At 32.7% G+C, this 23,442-nt stretch overlaps 2 protein-coding genes across 10 annotated transcripts in view; both read left to right on the top strand.

Annotated features, from left to right (window-relative positions):
• Positions 1 to 23,442, top strand: part of LOC113520000 (glutathione hydrolase 1 proenzyme-like) — a 64,710-nt gene that overhangs the window by 17,398 nt on the left and 23,870 nt on the right. For 4 of the 9 annotated variants that reach the window (XM_052897229.1, XM_052897224.1, XM_052897227.1 and 1 more), the window contains exons 2-3: positions 9,143 to 9,334; positions 14,456 to 14,677. In XM_052897229.1, the coding sequence (XP_052753189.1) occupies positions 9,219 to 9,334; positions 14,456 to 14,677 (338 nt within the window). In that variant the 5' untranslated portion in view covers positions 9,143 to 9,218. Of the gene's footprint in view, positions 1 to 9,068; positions 9,335 to 13,544; positions 13,899 to 14,455; positions 14,678 to 23,442 lie in introns of those variants that run through there. The other 5 variants (XM_052897226.1, XM_052897228.1, XM_052897225.1 and 2 more) reach the window with 3 other exon arrangements.
• On the top strand, positions 17,209 to 17,950 carry LOC113522101 (nuclear protein 1). Its single transcript, XM_026907781.3, has one exon. The coding sequence runs from the start codon at positions 17,307 to 17,309 to the stop codon at positions 17,508 to 17,510; it is 204 nt and encodes a 67-aa protein (XP_026763582.1). The 5' UTR covers positions 17,209 to 17,306; the 3' UTR covers positions 17,511 to 17,950.

Here is a 23,442-nt window from a genome sequence, read left to right as displayed (position 1 = left end):
ATTAATATAATTTTTTTATTTATGAATCGATTGAAATAAAATAAGCACTAAATGTTCAGTGAAGCAAACCGAAATGTATTAGTGAAAACCGCATTCAAATCATAAGTCAATAATCATAAGTTAAGGTTAAGTCCTTTCTGAAATTAGCTTGCACAAACGTACAGACATACAGACATACAGACAAAACAGATAAAAATTCTAAAAACCATTGTTTTGGGTTCTATTGCGTTCATAAAGCCTTCTTTTAATAGTTTTTCTTATATATTTTCCATGTACAGGCAGCGACCAGTTACGATTTTACTATACGTGTTGATACGCGTAAAATTACGCAAATATTTGTCTTTTTATATAATTTTCCACCAATTTCCTAAAAGGAGGTTCTAAATTCGGTTATATTTTTTTCACCTACCAGTTACCTCTTGCGTTCTTACGCGTTGCCTATCTTACGTAAATATAAAACAAGTGAATATTACCTTCAACAAGCAGTGTACAGTTTTTGAAGGTTTATATCAATTAGTTGAAAGAGCACAATTATCATAATTGTGCTCTTTCAGCTTTCATATATCGTATCGTTCAACCAAGTTAAATCTAAATTCATACATATAATGAACCGGACGAGTTTGTTTGAATGTGCTAACGAACCAACGACCAATTTTTTTTTTTATGGGTAAAAATGGTATGGTAACCCCGCCCGCGCTAACGGGATACGCTGGCGGAGCACCAGTGAAGAGCGATAGATGAGAATGAAAACAGGCCAGTTAGCCCATCATGATGAATTCATCAGGAATTAACCATGATAGTTTCCAGGGAGAACCGCGAGGAGGTCGACCTGGTTGGGTATATTGCTAGCAATAGGATTTTCAGTCTCCATTACTAACAATCTCTTTTCCCCCACAAACGACCAATTGGATTTGAAAAATTATTTTAACATTTGATAGCCCATTTCTTAAAGAAAGTTATAGGCTCTATAATATATTATATTACAATATATAAACATTTATGCTATATAAACATTACAATACGACTGCGAGCGAAACCGCGCGATACAGCTAGTATGTACCATAGTTTCAACTATTAAGACAGTGCGTAATAACTCATTAAGTGCCAATATTGGGCACCGGGGGGAAAGGGATTGTTAGTAATGGAGACTGAGAATCCTATTGCTAGCAATATACCCAACCAGGTCGACCTCCTCGCAGTTCTCCCTGGAAACTATCATGGTTAATTCCTGAAGAATTCAGCATTATGGGCTAATTGGCCTTTTCATTCTCATCGATCACCGTTCACTGGTGCTCCGCCAGCGTATCACGTTAGCGCAGACGGGGTTACCATGCCATTTTCATCCATCAATAAAAAAATATTGGGCACCGGCCTTTCCGTATTAAATGACGAGATTGGCGTTCTATTATTACGTTGACCAGAAGGTGTGGTAAAGGGTTTTGTGTTGAATTTTCCTTCTCTATCTCTGGTTATTTCATTAGAATTATTTTGTTTAACTAAATTAAATAACCAGTAATATGGACTTTAACAAAATGACACCTAGTTTAATAAAATATTATCTGTGATGCCTCATCGTCTTCACCGCATTTTACATCTATAAACTGCTTACTTCATATAGCTAATTCTTTTCACGTCTTTGATTTAATTATGCACATTAATAAATACAAGAATTATTATTTAACAAGTTGCTTTATTTTTTAAAAGTAAGCACAATTTTTGCTTACGGTTTAAAGCGAAAATACCTCGTAATTTATATGTAGGTTAGTATTATATTCTTCTGAATTGTTTAAATTATCACTTTTAATTTTGTGTCCAGTTTTAAAACGAAATATTCTCAAAGTTGATTGGAAGATATCTAAAGATATATAATATACTGAAGATAAGACCAGAGGGAGACTTTGTACAAAAGTCGATTGCTTGGGCACCTCTGTCCCATTCGTGTTTCAACCGTGAAGCAGTTGTGTTTGCATGGATGTGTTTCGGTTTGAAGGGTGGGATATGGCGTGAAATTACTGGGTACAGAGGAATAACACCTGAGTCCTCAGGAATGGCAACGCATGGGGGGTATCATGGACGAAACAGTATACTCTGTTATGTCCATGGTACTGCTCATGTCTATAGGTGACCGTTACCACTTTCCATCAGGTGGGCCGTCAGCTTGTTTACAACACCAACAGGAAAGGAAGAGGCGACCTTGTCTATGCCGGGGCCACACGGGCGAGGGAAAGGCAGCAGCGTCCCTCTTAAAACATCTCCAAAGCCTAACTGCAGTTGCCAATCCGCCTGCCAAGCGTGGCAACTACTGGCAAAATCCCCTAGCGGACGGCTTACGTTCAACAGTGGACAGATAAAAGCTGATATGATGATGCTGAATAATAATTAAAATTATTGACTTTTTGTAATAATGTTCATAATAAATGTGGTAACTCATCGATAAATGCAATCCTCAGGAATGGCTACGCATGGGGGGTATCATGGGCGAAACAGTATACTCTGTCATGTCCATGGTACTGCTCATGTCTATAGGCGACGGTTACCACTTTCCATCAGGTGGGCCGTCAGCTTGTTTGCCATTCAGAGTTGCATAAAAAAATTCAGGTCAAATTTTATTACTTCACTATTGATAGAATTGCATCACAATACATAATTAAAATTTTTATGAAAATCGTAGGTATTTTGTAAAGCTATATTCTCAATATTATATAAAACAAGACGACATTGAACTTTTGTAGTTTTTTTTTTTTTTGTAATATTTAAGCATTTCTAAATATATTTGAGTGAAAACTGATACAGTTTCTAGACAGCGGTCTAGTACAAACACGCCCAGTTTCCTCTAAAACTTTCTATGATAGTTGTTTATTCCTATGAATAAAATTTTCTCGTTTTGTAAGAAATAAATAATAAAATAAAAGAACAAATTACAACTGATTTTGTGAAATTTAAATAAATAAAAAAAAATTATAATCTTTTACTACATGTAAATATATTATTATAAAAGGAAATATAAGTAATTTGTTATTTTATACGTCAGCCTTAGTTTAGGTGTTACCTGTTATATAAAGGAAAATTTTACACGTTTGTATAATTTTTATTTTTATATCTTGTCAATGAACAAAGGTCAATAGTACTATCATTATTAGGTATAAATAATTAGCATATTCAAATAATTTTAACTTCCGGAACTCTTGTTTTGGTATATTTACGATAAGTATACAATTTGCTTCTTTTTTGCTCTTATATTTTTTTTTAATACTACGTAACGTATCACAGTGTCGTATAATACTGTAACATATTCTAAGAAACTAGTTTCACTCGCGATTTTGTCTCAATGAATAGTTCAAGAACATGATTAGGTTGAGTTGTTATAACACGAAGAGGTAACAAACAAACAAACAAACATACTTTTACATTTAGGTTAGATAGGTATTTAAAATATCTGACATGTGGTCTTGGCATACAATGAGCTACCCTTTCCTTTCCCAAGGATGTTATAAGAGGCAACTAAAGGGACTTTTTGGTTGAAGGATAGGCAGCAGCGTCCCTTTTAAAACATCACCAAGTCTAACTACACTTGCCAACCCGCTTGCCAAGTGTGGCAACTATTGGCAAAACTCCACCTTATGAGGCCTATGTTGAGCAGTGTACAGTAAACGGCTGATACGATGTTGATATTAATTATGTCCGCGTAATCGATACGTATTGATTGATGCGATAAAAAAGTTATTTCCTTGTCCATGCACTCTTCTACAAAATATAAATATATATTTCCATCATGCTGGATACTTTACTTAGTGGGCAGAGAGAAACAAAGTCCCTATTCTTGGACATACATATCCCATATCTATATCACATTCATATATATATATATATATATATATATATATATATATATATATATATATATATATATATATATATATGGTTTCATTCATAAAAAGCAGAACTTCTTACAATTATGTAAGAAGATAAAATTAGAATATAAGATTATTATCCGTTGAAAATGGAACGTTCTCTTTTCGGTTGGTCGTATTGATGGACCACGTCGTCTCGTCGTCATATAGTGTGATTACATGTCATGATATAATAAAAAAAATAGAATGATCATCCCGTCTGCGTTACTAGTCAAGACAAGACGTGTACCAATGAGCAATGACAGATGCAGTTGATGTCAGGTCATTAAATATGATGATATCCAGAGGAAGCCACGTGGAGGTCGATCTGACAAGTTATATTGGTACTTTAGTAACAGTGTGACTGCTATATTCCATTACTAACAATTGTCTCTCCCCTAGAGTCTTAAATTGTTAGGAACCGGTTTGAACGTAGTCAAGACTCGGTTAGTTGCGTTCTATCTATCTGGTCATAGTAGTCAAGTCTAGACCTCTTTCTATATCTATATGCTTCCACTTTCATATTAGATATCGATTTATTCATTCATCATCATTCTTTCAAATATTTCAATAAATTTTAAGATAGAGTTTTGTAATCACTTACTGATACATTTAGCAGTCAATCGTGGCATCTTTATATTTTTTTTTAATGGGTGATAATGGAATGGTAACCCTACCCGCGCTAAATAGGTAGGATATAGATAGATGAGGATGAAACAGGTCAGTTAGCCCATCGTGACGAATTTAACAAGAAATGTTCACGATGGTTTCCAGGGGGAACTACGTGGAGGTCGACCTGATAGGGCATATTGCTAACAATGTCGAACTCCATTGCTAACAATCCCTTCCCCCCCCCCCCCCGCAATTTTATTTTAAGATAATAAAGATGCCACGATTAACTAACAGTGCATAAAAGTATGAATCATTTAAAATAAAGTACATAAATGTTTACACTTTGTACTGATCACTGTTGCTTGTGTGTATTATTTTTCAATTAGTAATTTCGATAAAAAAAAATGCTTAAATTGTTAAACAATGCCAGTATTTTATAAGAGATCGTAAAATGCTGCTATTTTATTTTATAGCTGGATTTGTTAAAACGATTTATAAAAGACTTTACTAAACGCGAAAAAGACAAACAGTTTTATCCAAAATGAACTATTCATTAATTTTAAGTTACTATCTTCGATGTTCTGGATGGTTCGATGTCGGGAAAACCAGATAAGCTCGTTGTTATATCGAAGTAATTTATAAAAGCCCACGGCCTCGCTAATGTAACTACAAATGTTTTTTTTTTTTTTTTTTTTTAATACTCGATAATATATTGATTAGGATGAAATATAGCGTGTGACTGTCTAATAACGGTTATTTTTCTATTTTTATGGGTGACGATAGCTTGGTAACCCCGCCTGCGCTATCGGTATGCGCTAGCGAGGCACCCGTGAGAGATGGTAGATGAGAATGAAAGCCGGTCAGTTAGCCCGTCGTGACGAATTCAGGAATTCACAATAACTTCCAGGAGGAACAAGGAGTTCGACCTAATTGGGTACATTACTAGGAGAGTCACAAGTGGCCCGCCAGTGTATACCGATAGCGCAGGCGGGGTAACCATTCCATTATCATCTACTAAAAAAAGATACTAGGAGAGTAGGAGTTAGTAGAATTATATGGACAGGGTCTGTGGCCCCTATTTTGTACAAGTGTGTTTTGTTTAAAGGGCAATAGCCTGTTATTATCCTTATTATTATTTTAAGGTTTTTCCTAACTTAAATCCACATGTCAAATATTTTAATTAAATTTAAACTACCGAGTGAAATTTAATTCAGTGTTTTATATAAACGAAACTAAATATATTCCTAAAGAAACGACCAAGGAAAAAACTTTAAGATATTGCTAAAATAATATAACCTAAAATTAAGATACAATTGAAATCGACGATTTAGTGAAAAAAATATGTTAATATAGCTCCTAAAATTAAAATTAACATTAACGTGTCGATCAAGATCAATTGTGACTAGTTTTTCATGATTCAAAAATAGTAAACCAATTCACTATCAGATATTTGTTTTTGTTTTTTTGTTATTCAAATGAGTTGTTGATATTAATTTGATGCAAAACGTAATAAAACCGGTCTCAAACGAATGGAAGTTACTCGAATCCTGTAAATTCTATTAATATAAAGATTCAATAAATGGCAACAGGCAAAGGTCGTGTTTATTGTTACATAATATATTATTTTAATAAATACCTACATAGTTTTAATAGTTGGTTATTGTTTATATACACACACACGCGTGTGTGTGCGTGCGTGCGTGCGTGTTAAGTGTGAGTGCGTCTGTGCGAGCGTGCGTGCGTGCGTGAGTGCGTACATGTGTGTGTGTGTGTGTGTATGCATGTGTGTGTGTGTGTGTGTGTGTGTGTGTGTGTGTGTGTGTGTGTGTGTGTGTGTGTGTGTGTGTGTGTGTGTGCGCGCGTTTACATATGCGTGTGCGTGTACATTTGCGCGCGTGCGTTAGTGGGTATTAAGTACTAAAATTGGATGTTCTCTATTTTATAATATTTTTCCCAGTCTATCATCATTATCATCATCATCATCTCAGCCATTATTCGTCCACTGCTGAACATATGCCTCCCCCATAGACGGTCATAAGGAATGACCCTGAACCACCTACATCGCTGACTCCCTGCAATGCACTTGAGATCGTCACTCCATTGCCTATATAATGTTACTGCATAAATCAAATTTATTACAGTTAAATATAACTAATCAAAGATATGATGATATTGACTACTTCGTCAAAAATTCCGAGACAAGTTCGTAGTTGACAAATCTAGTGTTACGTTCACTATTCTAGCAAAACTTATTGAACCGAACAATCTTATCAAGTACTTGTTCTTTATATTGCCTCGACCGAAAATCAAAACTAGGTCTTCATTTACACAAATCAAAATGCCTTACTACACTATTGCACCATTAACGATCAATAATACCGTAATTGTTTGCAATCAAGTTATTATGCTCTCATTTGATAGAAAGTGTTACCCTGAATAAGAGCGTAGTCTAGGGTTACCACCCATACTTTATTATATACTGGCTGTATTCTTTGCTTTAACTCGCGTCAATCAATATATGTATAAAATATTCTATGTGCTAAGTTAGGATATAACCTACTTGTGTATCATATTTTATTTCAAAGCCGTTCAGTAGTTTTTACGTGATAGAGTAACAAACTTTCATCCGTACATCCATTTATCCATCCATCCTACTCATAAACTTTTGAATTTAGAATATAAACTAGCTAACGAATACCAGTTTCAATATAATATTAATTCTTTTGATGTCATAACAAATTATTATGTGCAAAATGTACATAAAAAAATCATTATTATTTTTTATTATAAAAAATTCTTTAAAAAAATTGTTAACTGTCTGTCCCAATTTTGGACATCGGTCGTAATTAGTTGACAACCCTAAAATACACCTGCCGAATAGAGTTCAATTTATGAATCAATGTTTCTTGGAAATATAAATTTCCATTGCACAAGATTTTCATATTTGTGTACTTATACGTGAATTCTTATAAAGTAAACACTTTAATGCTATATTTCATTTAGAACGTTTCTCATTGATGGATTTTTCCAATAATATCCACTATTTTATGGTATAGTAATAAGCGATAAAGTACAAAGTAGACACATTGCACGTGACTGCCCATAAAATGAAAGAAATATAATTATTTATTAACCAGAAAACAATATAGGTACCTAATATGGCTCTTTTATATTATATAATACATATCTTCTATTTACTACTACATACTTTGAACTAGAATATGGTTATAACTTTTTTTATACTTGTGGGCGACCCATTTTCGCTATTAGATACAAATGATATAAGATTATGACTAAATTAAAGGTTAAATTAGAAGCCAATGCTTTTAGCTTTTACAATGATGTTAAAATATAAAATATTTGCCACGTGGAAGCAGATTTACAAGTTCAAATATACAAAGTACTATATATAATATTACATAATTAATTTTTTCATATCAAATAATTATAAAAACTGGCTGACCTGCAGTCTGTCTCACTGTCTTCCTTATCTTCAAGTATCGATAAACAAAATAACATGGGCGACACAGTATACTCTTTTATGTCCATGATACTGTCTATGACTATAGGCGACGGTTTCAACAAAAGACGACACCGGCTTTAAAAAAAGTTTAAAATATTTTTTAATCTTATTATAATGTGATACGCAAATTATCAATACCGAGGTATTTTAATTTAGTGTTAATACATGCTTTAAATTTCAATCACAAAGCAAAATTGCAAAATTAAAGATTAAAAAATATTTAAGAAATAAATCGACTAGAAATTATTACTAAAATTATATCTAACTTAGGAATTTACTCGACTATAGATAAAAAATATCTAAAGCGTTTTCTTATAGTTGATTCAACACAAATAAATTACTTCTTTTTTTTAAAATGACTTTTAAAATCTTATTAATCTTGTAATTGGCGAATTTCATCACGTAAATGTTTTTGCTATATTATTCATATTACATTTTAAGACATTCGTATAAGGAATTAAAGAATCAGTAACAAAAAAAACGTAGCAGTCAATAGTTGACAGCTTTTTGAGGCTTTTGTTGACAATTGATGCAATCTAAATGAATAACTACAGTATAATAGAGAAAGTTTTTATACCTTAATACTTTATTGCATACAAAGAATATTATATATAATATTCTTTGTATTATATTATTATGATCAAAGGTATACAACCGGCGACCTTAATTCTGTATGAGTTCTCTTTCAGCAAATTCTGAGTGGTAAGGAACATCTCCTGATGATTACTCTCTAGAATAACCCAACATCCACCATTTGAACCTGTCCAATTGTCTAAAAGCAAACTCCATATTAATATGATTGATACATAACCTCTCTTTCCCTCTGACTATATTTCTATCAACATCAATTATATAATCACAATCATTTTATGTATTATATTAAACCAATTTAGAAAAGTTAAATTCGCAAGTGTTTCTATCGAAAATCAATAGAGATCTCCATTTTTACACAGAGTATAATAAATGACACATATAGAACGATATAACGACCTCCGTATATCGTCAAAAATAATTAGTAACACACATCTATTATGTCACCCAAGGTCATCTAGAGTAACGTGTTCGCAAGTAGGTACTATGTAATACCAATTACATTTCCTAATATTCATGCGAGCAGTCTCGGCATAACCTCAAGTGGTGTTAATATACACGTAACTCAGTGGTACTAAAGTCTAAAAATAAGGTGTGCAAATATGTGTGATAGACAATTGTTAAGGGAGAGCTCTTTGAAGAAAACAAACAAACCTGGACAAGTGAGGAGGAAGAACAGACATGTGTCGATATCAATTCCACATAATGAAAGAAACAGGTGCGTAGTCATATTTATAGTCTCATAGTATTTATTTAAACAGCTGATTCGGTTAATGTCGTTTCGCCTCATACAGCCATTTACCGAATATATTTTTTTCAACTGACTTGACTTTGGAAATGGACTTCTACCATTTCTACACAGTAAGCCAGTATATCTAGGAGCTGGTCTGATAACTAGATGCCCCATTGGGTTCCTCCCAACACTCTATCTAACTCTGTATGTTTTTAAATCAAAATGACTAGAGTTGTCACAATCAAAGTCGGTTTTTTGTGAAACATAGTCTTAAATATTATTATCGAGTAAAAACTCAAGTTTCTATCTTTCAAATTGGAATAAATAATATGAGTACAAATTTACAAAATATTTATAAAATCAGTTAAGCCGTTTCAGAGATTAGTGTGAACGAATATTATGACACTCCCTTACAAACTGGTCCTAGCTGCCAATTCAAACATTTTATATGTTTGAATTGGCAGCTAGGACCAGTTTTTATAGAAAAAAGAAAGATTTGATTTTTACGTCTTTCTGGGATTTTTTTTTTATACTTTTCAGCTGACTTAAAAAAGAAGGAGATAATCAATTCGGGTATAATATTTTATATTCGTTGTCATAACTCTGTCAACTGTAAATTGGAAAATTCTATTTTTTTATCTAAAAAGATATACTTACAGATTGATCCTAAAAAAAATTATTAATATGAGTTAAGTAGTTTAGTTTTTAAATCAAAATAACAGGTTTTTTTTACTAATTTAAGCTGGTCTTTTTTTGTAGAATACAATTTTAATTATACTTTCGAGTTTGTTGAGTTGTTATCTATTGAGAAGAGCCCGCAAGAAACTCAACAGTTACTCTTTTAAATCTCTGTTAACATATATGTATTATAAATATGTATTATAGTATATAACATGTATTATAAGATATATATATATATATATATATATATATATTTAAATGTACTGTTTAAAGGTTATTAAATAGTCAAATTAATTCAACTGTCCTCGAGTTATGTGCTTAGCAACACAGTTAATGATTCGTTTTTAATTAAATAGATAGTGTTGATTCTATGATCATTTTGTCACAGATGAAGTTGATTTTTCTGTAAGAGATGATGTCGCCCTCTGTTGTCAAAAGTTACTAGGCTGTTTTTATTATAAACTAAAATATTTAACGTGATTTACCAGACGACACCTCTGCGTGCCTTCTGAAGCATGAAACAAGTGACTATCATTTTATAAATTTTAAAGTTTATAAATTTAGACTTTTATCACAATGGGCCACCTAATTCTAAGGATCTTAAGATCGAATTGGTGTTCTATACATGAATGCGGTAAAACAGTATCCAACTGAGCTATCACTGCTCATGAACCTAAGTGACTCATTGTGACGAAATCATCAGGATTTAATGTGTGGTTTTCAAGGAGAACTACGTGGAGGTCGGCCTGACCTATTCGTTTATAGCTGTTAAGAGAGTTGCTAATCCCTCTTATAGATAGTATAATACTATACTAGCTATTACTAAACAATTTTCAGTTCATTAATTATTTTTGTATGTATGTGATTGTATGTGTGTGATTGAAGTCTGAAACATAGTCTATATGCACTCAGTATACTTGTATTTATTAACACTGAGTTCACCTTTTTATAAAAATTACAATAACAATGATTGTGATGATAAATTGTTTACAGTTTTGTATAAAATGAAGTTTATAACTTGTATAGTTATACTTGTATAGTTACTTGTATAGAATAATTAATATATACATGGTATGTATTATAGTTTCTGTCCTACTTATTTTACGCGATTTATTTTTTCGTGATTTTTTTTCCGCGAACCCTCAGACTGGAATAAGCTCCCTGCCCAGGTTTTCCCTAGAAACTACAGTATGGGATTCTTCAATAAGGGTATATTAAGATTTCGTCAGGGTCCATAACGTGCACGTGACACCCCTAGTGTCTTAGGCGTCCATAGGCTACAGTGACCATTTACCAGTAGACGGACTATATGCTTGTTTTCCGCCTTTGTGGTATAAAAAAGAAACAAATATATTCATGAATACAAATGTGATGTGCTAGGATCGAACTCACAACCGTCAGAAGCTGAAGCGAAATGTCAAATCGCTACACCATCACACCAAGAATATTTCTATTCCATTATATTCTTAGTGGTAAACTACACCAACTTATAAACTCCAAACGGTATCAAAAACTTTGTAAACAATTTAAATTTTCGATCAAATCTATTGTCACCATAACCACAGATAAATCAGTAGTACTTCCTCAACGTTGACAGTAAACACTTCTGAATACCCCATAACACATTATGGACGTGAGGATATTTTTTATGAGTACCATAATTTTTTTTATTACGTTATTACTAAAGTTATTACCTATTACCCTAGCTATTCACTTTATTGGCATTCTGCGTGTTTGACAAAATGCGTCTATTGGTAGTTGAATTAGTTGACCACGTAAAGTCTCAAGGAATGTCCTTTACGTGTATTACACACGTATTTTATCTATTGCTCTTTACAATACATAGTTTTGATAATTATTTATTAGGTACTATATACATACATATATATATATATATATTTTATGTCGTTTATTTATGTCTTGTTGGTACGCGCAATATGTGTTTATCCGCAACAAATAATTTCCACGTCACAGCAATAAATAATATTGCAGACATTCGTTTTCAATTATATAACATTATATAAAATCTACTTCGTCTTCGGTAAAATATATTATTTATTATATTTTTTATTATATAGGCGATCGGTGTCGAAACTCCATCCACTTGAACACATGTAGGTGCGTGCTTTACTTACATTTGAAATGGATTTGGAATCTGCCAAAAATCTTACCAAAGCTTATTTAAAAAAAATCTTGTCCTTTTTTGTTATTAAAATAAGTTCATAATGGGAAACAAGCTAACAACATAGGTACTTCAAATGGTATTTGTCGCCTACAGACATGAACAGCACTATGGCCATCACTGACTAGACTGTGAACCCCATAATACAATATACCTCTTGCGTTTTTTTTTTGATGGGTGAAAATGGTATGATAACTCCGCCTGCGCTAACGGGATACGCTGGTGGAGCACCAGTGAAGGCTGATAGATGAGAATGAAAATAGGCCAGTTAGCCCATCATGATGAATTCATCAGGAATTAACCATGACAGTTTCCAGGGAGAACCGCGAGGAGGTCGACCTGGTTGGGTATATACCCAGCAATATTGCGAGCAATAGGATTCTCAGTCTCCATTACTAACAATCCCTTTCCCCCCTACCTCTTGCGTTGCCCTTTATGAGAACTAAAATATTATGTCTGGCTAGTATTATATTATCTGTGGTCTGGCATACCCTGTAATTTTACTGACATACACCATCCATTAAATGAAAACATAATCGTGCAAGAACAGTTACCTCGCGGCAGAATACGAGTGAAACAAAGGTATCCACTTAATTAAGTTCTAATTATATTTTAAAAGGATTATCATATTCCTATACTGCGACGTTTAAGTATTTTATACGCAACATAGCATCTAATATTATACGTTTTTTTTATACTATTATGGTGGCAAACAAGCATACGGCCCGTCGGATGGTAAATGAGATTATCGTAGCTTATGGATGCTTGTAATACAAGGGACGCGTTCACGCGCTTTATTACAGCCTTTTATATGAATCCCATCTCTAGAAAAAACCTCGACAGAAAGGTCATTCCACAACCAAATCTATGAAAAAAATTTCATAGATTTGGCAAGAATCCTGATAATCAACTAGGTAAAAACCTAGTTGATTATCAGGATTCTTGCCATTGCAAGTGATGAATTTAACACAGGAATTATTCATAATATTATTTAGATACTTGAGCATGCTTTAGTACGTAAACATGTAAGCATTTTTGCTTGGCAGCTGGCTCTAATTAAAACCTATTTCATATTTCTACATATAATTATTATTCCTAAGTAACTCTAAATAATATTTCTTATAATTTAGGGTAAAAAAGGAATTTAGATACCCGTGATCTTAAAAGTTTGAGAGTTGAAAAGTGGTAGTACGTTTACCTCCATCTATTGACGACATGAGTAAGCTATAAATCAAAATAAACCCAACACAAACCCAGCCGGCGTAATCACAAAGCCTCCACGCAAATTATCGATTTTCAGAATACCCGCAAACAAGTTCACTGCGTATCACCTGTAAGTGACAGTTATCATTACCAGCAGTGCCTGGACTCGATATAACCTACAAACAAAAATTACAGTTTAGAATGTGCTAGATTTCTGACAGTCAAGCTTTGTTACAACGCAGACTTGTGTTTAGGTTATGTTGTCATGTGTCTGTGAAACTGTATCTGACTGAACTTGACGATTTAGTGGGGTAATATTTATAAATAAACAATGGAACATTCGACCGGGTTACACCGAAGACATTTTATAAGCACTCATGCGGACGATATTCCAATGGATACCATACGTTTAGTTTCACCTATTAATAGATTCGCTATATTCCAAGGAAACTTTAGTAGTGATGATGACGACTACCCTGAGAAGTGAGTTCTTGGATTTCTTCACGAATTATTATTATTTACCTCAACTCACTGTTATGTAAATTCAGTAAATAAACATTACATCAATTATGAATACCTAGTGTTAGTATTGGAAATGTCTATTTATTTGTTTACTAAAACATGCACAGAAAAACATATTCATATATGTTTAATTTATTACACAAGTACATTCACTGATGTAATATATGCTTACATAATAGAGAAAAATAATCATTTAAAACAGAGAAATAAGTTTAGCATAAATAAATACAATCTAATACACTACATCTACCTATATCTGTAAGCATTTTTTTATTCATGATTACTATTTAAATTATTTTTATTATCTTATTTACAGTTTTCTTCAGTATTAATTAGTAAATTAATATTGTATCAATAGATAAAATATAATTACATAAATCGTACCATAATATTAAATATGACTATCTAAAAATCCTTTTTTTTAATACATTAATTTCATATTAAATTATAATTAAAATATATTAAGTTCATAATTGTAACAAAAGATGGCGCTTAAAATAATTTTATTTATTTTGCAGGCCATATAAACTGAGGACTAAGCTAATCATCGCAGCACTAGTTATCTTGGTGTTTCTGTCAGCACTCAGTGGTTACATCATTGGCAGTGGAGACTATAAATCATGGAAAGCTTCAGAGCCACCAGATCCTTTGGTACCATTGTTACCATCACCGTCCAAGCTACATGTCTTCCAGAAGGCTGCAGTATGCACAGATTCGCCTCAGTGTTCACAAATAGGAAGGTAAGTCATTTAATAAATTATATATTTATTATTGCACAATAAAATTTGTACAAATGGCAAGCTTGATACTGTATGGCATTCTCTACAAGAATACTACTACAATTCTTTACTGTGTACTGAAAAACTCTTTTAGTGATAAAGGGTAGTTCAGACTGAATTGGTTAAGTTCAGTCAATTATAACAATATTTTACTTAATCTAAGGGCTTTCACATCCTTTAATTCAATTGTTAATAAAATAATAATTGTAACGAGTATAATCACTCTACAATAGAATTTTATGTACTTTTTTGACAAACAAAAACGCAGTTTACTACTTTTATACATATATATCATATTTGTCAAATAATAATGACAAATACAACTACTGCTGGTACTTAAAGTCACGATTATATATAATTTATATGTAAAAAAATATTTTGGTTTACAAAGAAAATAAAAAATGGCGAAGCAATCGTGATTAAATACGGCACTAATAAATAGAATATTAATTACAAAAAGAATTAACAACATCGGGTCAGAATCAACGAAGATATCAAATATATCACGTAACCATACCTACAAAAAATACCGGCGGTTTAAAAACTTTTTTAATTTTGAAGACGCTTAAAATGTAATGAAAAAAACGCATAAACGCCTATGAAAAAATTCTAAGCAAATTTATTATCTGTATTACTTGCACATCTTTTTGTATGATGGATGTATATATATATACCTACTTACTACCTATACTATATGTATTAATATATATGTTTTATTAATATTATATATAAAAATTTTGTGTACTTTAATTACCAACCTATTTAAACTAAGAAAAATAAAATTAAATTACTATTATAGTATTACATATTTAACGCAATAGTATTACTAATAGTTGAAATTCATGTTTGGTAAACACTACGCAAAAACAAATCCTATATTGAAACATAAAATTATATAAAAACAACTTGAAATTAGATAGGTGAGCAATAGGGATTATTTTCAGGGAATAATAGAAGGAATTTACTGAATATGAAAGGCAGACGCATGCAACGACTAGTAATAGAGAAAATATATTTTTTCTGTCTTAAAAATAAAATTAATATAATTACTAGACGAACGCGGCCAAGAAAATTAATGGAGGAGCATTTTTACTTTAAATTGTAATGACTCGATAACAGATGGCAGTAGTAGGTGCAGACGTGTTTTAGAATATATTTTTCGCCTTTGATTTATTACATTATGATTTCTGTTTATATCTTTGTAAATAAACACTTTTTTTATATTAAAGCTTGTTAATATTCACTTCGTATTTCATGGAAAAAGTAACATTATCGAAACGAGTAAACTTCAGCTTAATACACACATTGATGATAAAATAGTGTTGCCTTATGTAAACTTTTACTCGTAATTGAGGTAAATCTTGCTTTACAAATTTTTTTTAATGGATACTAATGGAATGGTGGTCTCGCCTGCGCTATCGGTATACACTGAGGGAGCACTAGTAAGGGATGATAGGTGAGGATGAAGCAAATCAGTTGGCGCATTGTGACGTTCGTCGTTCAATGTAACTACTTTCTATTAGATAGACCATTAGTTTGTTTACCATTCTAATTTGCATAAAAAATTGCAATTATAACATTATCGTTTTTCGTCTCATCGTTTAGAAATTATTATTATATGTTAATAAGAAACCCTAACGCCTAATATTTGTGGGAATTTATAATATTTGCGTAAGTCTTTTTTGTTACCTCATGATTATTTATATATATTTATTATTATTTATATTTATATCATACTTCTTAAGTTCTGACTTATAATTTACAATAAGCCTACAATTTTACGAACACAGTCTATAAATCACCGCCTAGATCAAAAACTAAGGAACAAAATTTATGTAAATTCCAAATAATCTTAATTTGATACTTTTTCATCCTTCCATTTTTATGAAAATTCAATTATCTAGATCTTTACCTACACTGACGACATAGTTATTTTAGAAAAAGAAAGATACTAAATTTCATAGCTCAAATTAATCAATATCTGGGTACAAAGTAAAATTATCTCAATTTTTAAGGGACAAAAATAAAATTGAATGATTTCTTATTAATTTATTATACTCAGTGATTGATAAAATAATAGACAAAAAGTTTAATCAAGCATATCTATTGAAACCGGAAGTCTATTATAAGCCGTAAGTTTATAATAATTACTTACGTTATACTACCTGATGTCATAAATTAATATTCACATTTTGTCTACGAGACAGAGGCAAAATAGGTACCTATGTAGTTATCAAGTAAGTGCCAAAGACCTCTATTCACAGATATGAAGCTTTACTGCTTCATAAAGGAAATTAAACGAACTAAAAATACATTAATAGGTATTTTACAATTTTAATCAGGCACAACAAACCGGCTTCGCACACCAACAAATCTGTAAATAAACAAATACTGCACCATAGACGTGCCCTCGTCCAATCACGATTCGAGAATATTATCGACGCGCATGCGGTCAGTGACGTGTCTCTGGCTGGCTATATAAACGCGAACGAACGTCGCCGCGAACAAATCATAAAATCAAACCGCTAGTAACGTTGTCACTGCGACAAACTCTTGTGTTTTTATTTATAAATCTAAATTCATCGTAACAATGTCCGAGACTTTCTTCGACGAGTACGATTACTACAATTTCGACCATGACAAACACATCTTCTCTGGACACAGCGGCAAACAGCGCACGAAGAAGGAGGTAAGCGAACACACAAACCACTTCGATCCGTCTGGCCATTCCAGAAAGATCGTCACTAAAATGGTGAACACGCAGAATAATAAGAAAGCAAGCAACAAGAATTAGATAAGTATGCAAAATAATAAGACAATGGCTTGTGTACGGACATACGATTTGCCGAGCGAAAGGAGGTCGTTGTGGCAGATGCCCGAGAAATTTGGGCCGCTGCTTCTCAGAGATCAATGGAACATCCAATGCGGTTCCTGCTGATGCAGAGATTCCACTCCGCATACTATAGCCACAGGAAGCAAGACCGAGGCCACGCAGAATTGAACCGGGAAGTGATTGCGAAACTATGAGTGCACACCAGTGAATTCTATTTTGGACATAACATCGTTCCATGCGACTGATCTCATCTCAAACTGGGCTTGTTGTAAAGCTCAAATTTGCTGTGTTATTAATTCCTAGTTAGATTATTATACGTTAATTTTGTATCTTTCACGGGGTACACAAAGGACTGTAATAATAATTTAAGGCAATAAATATACTTAGTAACTATTTAATAATTCGTTTTATTGAGTAATAGTAAATATTTTTGGCTCCAAGCCCCTCCGTGGTCATGTATTGTTAGCGATAATATTGTGTTAGCACCTACCCAGTCAGACCGTCATACTCGTACGCCTACGCGTTCGACATGTTTATACACAAAAACAACCTTGAAACCACTCGTGAGGTAGCTAGCCTTGTTAATCTTATTATCAGTTTACGCTGTATATTATGCTTACTTCATATTTTGCGTCGTAAAAAAAATATATATAAATTTCTAGGCATTTAGAAACTGTAAATGTAAAGCTTAAATACCTACCTGTTAAAACCTACAGTTAAGATTGCGCAATGGCCATTGTTTTGTTTCTAGGTAATTTCATTGTTGCACTCGTCTCAAATGAGCTCGTTACTATCGCAACTAGTTTAGCACTAGTATAGAGAACAAGATTAAATTTACATTTTGTTTAGCGGATAACATTTCCACGACTATCTAATCTAACAATAAAAGACAAAAAATAAAATTAAACATCGCAAAAAATAATGGATACATTACTTACCTTGATTCTTGTAATCTTTTAATACAGGTATGCTGCTGGAAGTACAAAATATCTAACTACATGAAAACATATACATATTTTAATTTTTTGTTACTTATTCGAATTATCAGAAAAATACGTAAAAAATAAAAATTCGGACGTCTATTTATTTTCCACTATGCGGGGTACCTCAGCAATGATTGCTGCTACTAGAGAGCTTACTTTATTTTGCCTTAACTAGATCCATATTAATTAATCCAAAATCAACAATTTAATTTTGTTAAGTGATAATGGATAAATTTAGCCACAGATAACATAATAGACACTGTATTAGTATTTAACAATAAATAATGAATTATTAAAATATTCTGATAACTTAATTTGATCATTGAGATTGACCATTGAGAATATTAATTTTGGTCCAATATTCCCAGATATAATAATAAGGTAGGCACATACATCGATACATACTAAATAGGAATAACAAATACCACGCGGACAAAGTCGCGGGCATCAGCTAGTATTCTTATATGATAGTATGGAACATTATCATAATAAATAGTTATTGTTTTAATGTATTTAATACATTAGGAACCTATCATCCATTCCAACATTTATGTCTACACGTATTGCACGGACCTACGCGGCGAGCGAACCGATGTAACTTGTATGCACATCTCTTGTATCAGTAAAGATAGAAAATAGACAGGAAACTATATTCCTTATTAGTATGGAGTAGAATTCAAATTTGTAAATCTACTATTCTTACAACTAATTATGGATATCACCTGCGTTCATCTCAAAATGTGTTCCAGCATCTGGATATTGCTAACGGTATGTTTGCTAACAGTTTTTTGCTCATCAGCACACGGAAAAAGGTCAAAGCCCTGGTGTTTTGGAGATACAAATATTTAATTGCTTAATATTGATTACACTAAATATTTAAATTTATTATGTAGAGTTGCGTATAGGTACTCTACATAAAACTAGGTACAAAAAAATATGTTTTAAACTGTAATTACTCCACAAAAAAATATTAACTTCAAATAAAACAAACAACCGATGTATCTCAAAATCTTTTGTAAACACATTGGACTAAAAATATTTTATTTTAGAACATTGTGTTTACAATAAATATATTTTACGTCGCAGTCAAATCAATTCAATCTTCACAAAATTAATATAAGGCCAACATATGAGGAAACTCTGTCGTTTACATAAACAAGTTAACAAAATCGGTTCAGTATTGAAAACGTAATTGCATTACATTGCCGCAAAAATTAGAGACGATTTGATAACCTTATTCTTTAGTAAGCTACTTGATAAATATATTTTAATGAAGGTAAAAGACATTTTAATAAAATGTATTAAATTTATCGGTTTATTTATGTATTTAAACTTTAATGTACCGTAAAATTCTATATATATTTGGCAAACTTAACACTGGACAATGTTCTCTACCAGTCAACCATTGGGCAATCATTATTGCGTAGAGGAAAAATAAAACAATACTTGATATATTCATATAATATAAACATATAATTAGACTAATATAAACATACACCAAATTTTATCATTTTCGAACATTCTTACATGTAAGTTTTCTGCGACGTTACATTCAAACAATGTGTCTATATTTAAATATATTTTGTTTATTGCAATGATACCTTATTTGTAATAACTGGATAATTTAAATAAACTACAAATATGGTAATAAAAAACAAGCCTATTTACAAGCCTTTCGTGGAAAGGTCAAAGAGGTCTTGTCTGTTGGGAGTGGTGCCAAGAATGCTAAACGTTATTCTGCGTTAAATTGCTGGATATGACAATCTATTGCGCAATATATTAGCTAGCACCCTTGTAACTACACTAATGGTGACAGAGATGTTGGGTTAGATACTGCAATTAAGCATTTTCTACATTTGGGAAGGCATTGTAACAGTATTTAGGAATCGCCAAATAAAAAGACTGTATTATGTACTAGTTTTTTTTTTTTTTGCTCGCCAGTTCGAACCCGTGGATAGAAAAATTAGAAGTAGGAAAACCAATAAAATTGACTGCTTCTAGATGACATTTTTTTATACAACTTAGAATGGCAAACAAGCTGACGCCCCACCTGCTCGGTTGACGGCTGCACGGCTGAGCAGTATCATGGACATAACAGAGTATATTGCCCATGATACCCCCCATGCGTTGCCATTCCTGAGGACTCAGGTGTTATTCCTCTGTACCCTATAAATTCACGCCATATCCCATCCTTCAAACCGAAACACAGCCACGCTAACACAGCTGCTTTACGGTTGAAACACGAATGGGACAGAGGTACCCAAGCAAACAACTTCTGTACAAAGACTCCCTCTGGTAAAACCTATACCAGATTTTAAGTTAGACCTTCAAAAACATAATTATGAAAATATCATCCAATTTGATAATGTAGTTTTTGCGTGATGCCGGAAAAATACATACAAACAGACAGACAAAATACTTAAAAAATATTATTTTGGCATCTATTTATTAAGGACTCTTACATTATTTTTTATTTAATATCTCCTATGTATAATACAGACATTGTATAATTACAATTTTATTACATTAGTGAAATTATTAGTACATACATATATACTCGTATCTCATCGCCAAATACTTAAAATATAAGGATACCGTATCCTATGCTATTGATTTATACTGGCGGGGTGCCAGTGAGGGCCAGCTATTGTCTACGACGCTTTCTAAGGGGGCCGCATCAGCATTGTCAAATTAGGTATTTATTTCACAATTTTATGTAAAATCTTTTTTGATCGTTCACATGGCAGTTACATGGCGAAACATAGTGAAAACCGACACAAGTTTAAAATTATGTAAAAGTGAACGAAATCATATCAATTTGAAGTAATATTTTTTTACATTTAGTTAAAAATTAAATAACAGATCTGGCAACCCTGGATCGCATAGAGGTCGACCTGACGAGTATATTGTTAGCAATAGGTCTCTCCGATAATCTCCTCTATATTCATGTATAGCATTGAACAGTTAAGAGCTAAAATCATCATGATGATCATCCTTACTAATATTACAAATATTATTTTTAAAATTTACCCCTCATTTTTTATTCGATGTCTATATTATTGTCCGACCGAATTTTCGGTTTCGGTTTCGGCTAGTTTCGTCCAGAAATTCAACTTTTGGCCTTAGTTTCAGTTTCGGTCGAAAATTGGCCGAAACTTTCGGCCGCGCCGAAACTTTGTATGTGTGTTTGTGTTATGTGTGTGTCTAACTGAAAGTTGTTATTTTTTTAAGTTTACTTCCAAGAGTAAGTCATAATTTTTACATGTTTTTACATATAAATATGTATGACATATTTGTTACATACTGTAAGTAGTGTATATTATTACCCTTTAACTATATGTGTGTTTGTGTAAATAATACCTACACTAAATTTCAATATAGAACAGAAGTTTTAGTTTCTGCCGAAACTGAGACCAAGGTCGAAAGTTCGGTTTCGGTTTCGGCTGTAAAACTTGTTTCGGTCGGACACTAGTCTATATACATATGAGAAATTAATTAACACACTGTATTTTTGTCATCAAAACGCCAAACACGCCCTAAAAAAGACTTCCCGATGAAGTGGAAACAATTATTGGAAAGGATTAAAACACAATGAGCTCATTAATTTCCCGTACATCGAATATTATAAATGTTTAAGTAGGGTTGTTTCTTACTTTATAGCGCCTTAATGAATTAACCAATCACTATGAAAATTGGTATACACGTACTATATGGGATGAAGAAGGATATAGGTTACTTTTTATACCAGTCAGTAAACATATCCCGGTCACGGACGAAGTTGCCGGTAAAAGTTAATATTAAATAATAGTGACCGGAATAATTTAATTGACCGGGATAAAAAGTCCCGGTGTCTAGTGTCTAAAGTGTCTACTAAACATTTCTTCATTAACCTACATATGTACGTTGTTTTTTGCGGAGTAAAACCAACTTCTCCGTATGGGTCCTGGCATATTATACGTCACCCCTTCCTTTCCCGTGGGTGTCGTAAGAGGCGACTAAGCGAGGGCCAAGGATGGACAGCATCGTCCTTCTTAAAACACTTCTAAACGCCTAACTTCGGTTAGAAGGGGGGAAGAGATTGTTAGCAATGGAGTATGACAGCCCCATTGCTAGCAATATGCCCTATCAGGTCAACCTCCACGTGATTCCCCCTGGAAACCATCGTGAACAATTCTTGTTGAATTCGTTACGATGGGCTAACTGACCTGTTTCATCCACATCTATTATCCTTCACTGGTGCCCCGCCAGTGTATACCGATAGCGCGGGTGGGGAACTATTTCATTATCACCTATAAAAAAAAACTGCGATTGCCAACCCGCCTGCTAAACGTGGCAACTACTGGCAAAACTCCCCTTATGAGAAAGGCATATGTTCAGCAGTGGATACTTACTTTTGAAATAATAATAAAAAAACACCATGTTAGTTGTAGAAATAACAAAAACATTTCAGTATTACAGCATAGCTAATGAGTATGTCTGGTCCAATATATACCTAACAAACAACATAAACCGCGTCTACCATACGTTCTAGTTTACTATTTCCCAAATTAAACTGGCACTATTCCATGGCACTGTTTATATTGTCGGTAAACATGTTTTAACCTAAAATTTTTGCTTAAATTACATTAATGACATATTATAAACAAAAATAGTAGTCGTACGCATAGATCTCAGAAGTAGACAAACTAATTAAATTGGGGGGAAAGGGATTGTTAGTAATGGAGACTGAGAATCCCATTACTAGCAATATACCCAACCAGATCGACCTCCTCGCGGTTCCCCCTGGAAACTATCATGGTTAATTCCTAAGGAATTCATCATGATGGGATAACGGGCCTGTTTACATTCTCATCAATCACCCTTCACTGGTACTCTGTCAGCGTATCCCGTTAGTGTAGGCCATACCACTT

Source organism: Galleria mellonella, unplaced genomic scaffold (assembly GCF_026898425.1).
Source record: "Galleria mellonella isolate WM207_F2 unplaced genomic scaffold, CSIRO_AGI_GalMel_v1 utg36, whole genome shotgun sequence".
Classification (NCBI taxonomy): Eukaryota; Metazoa; Arthropoda; class Insecta; order Lepidoptera; family Pyralidae; genus Galleria; species Galleria mellonella.
Note: the sequence above shows the minus strand (reverse complement) of the source record. Positions and strands in the feature narration are given on the sequence as shown.